The 594-nt window shown below is 75.9% G+C and overlaps 1 protein-coding gene across 1 annotated transcript in view; it reads right to left on the bottom strand.

Annotated features, from left to right (window-relative positions):
* SP5 (Sp5 transcription factor) overlaps positions 1-594 on the bottom strand; it is an 8489-nt gene that overhangs the window by 6899 nt on the left and 996 nt on the right. The window contains 2 exon segments of the mRNA XM_010843846.1: positions 13-212; positions 214-582. Of these exon segments, the coding sequence (XP_010842148.1) occupies positions 13-212; positions 214-582 (569 nt within the window).

Here is a 594-nt window from a genome sequence, read left to right as displayed (position 1 = left end):
CGGGGGCGCCCCCCGCCGCTTGGCAGTTGGGGCAGCGGCAGCGGCGGCACCTCCTGGCCGTGGCCGCCAGGGGGGCCTTGGTTTGCAGCAGCGCAGCGATTTGGCTCTGGTACTGCGCGAAGTCCGACGGGCCCAACACCAGGCCCCGCTGCAGCGCGGCGGCGGCAGCTGCAGCGGCGGCCGCCGTAGCGGGGAAGCGCGGCGCGTGGGGCCCCGGCGCAGGGGCCAGAGAGGCTGCCCCCTGGAACCCCCGAGGTTCCCGGACCGCTGCCGGCCTGCGGGATACTCCACCACGGGAGGTCGTCGGGGGCCGAGTTGGGGGACAGCTGGCGGCACGTGGGCGGCGGTGGCGGCGGCGGCGGGGGCAGCAAGTTGGAGTAGCCGGGGGGCAGCGCGGCCTGGGCCGCGTAGGGCACGTAGGCGGGCGCGCAGCTGGCGGGCAGCGCCGCCATGCTCGAGGGCAGCATCTTGACCGGCGAGAACTCGTAGGGGTACGAGGGGTCGGCAGGGGGTGTAAGCGGCAGCTCGTGCGGCGGCCCGAAGGACGGCTGCAGGTGCGATTTCTGTGGTGTCAGCCCCAGGCTGGGGTGCGGG

This window comes from Bison bison, unplaced genomic scaffold, assembly GCF_000754665.1.
Source record: "Bison bison bison isolate TAMUID 2011002044 unplaced genomic scaffold, Bison_UMD1.0 scf7180017864190, whole genome shotgun sequence".
NCBI classification, from domain to species: Eukaryota; Metazoa; Chordata; class Mammalia; order Artiodactyla; family Bovidae; genus Bison; species Bison bison.
Note: the sequence above shows the minus strand (reverse complement) of the source record. Positions and strands in the feature narration are given on the sequence as shown.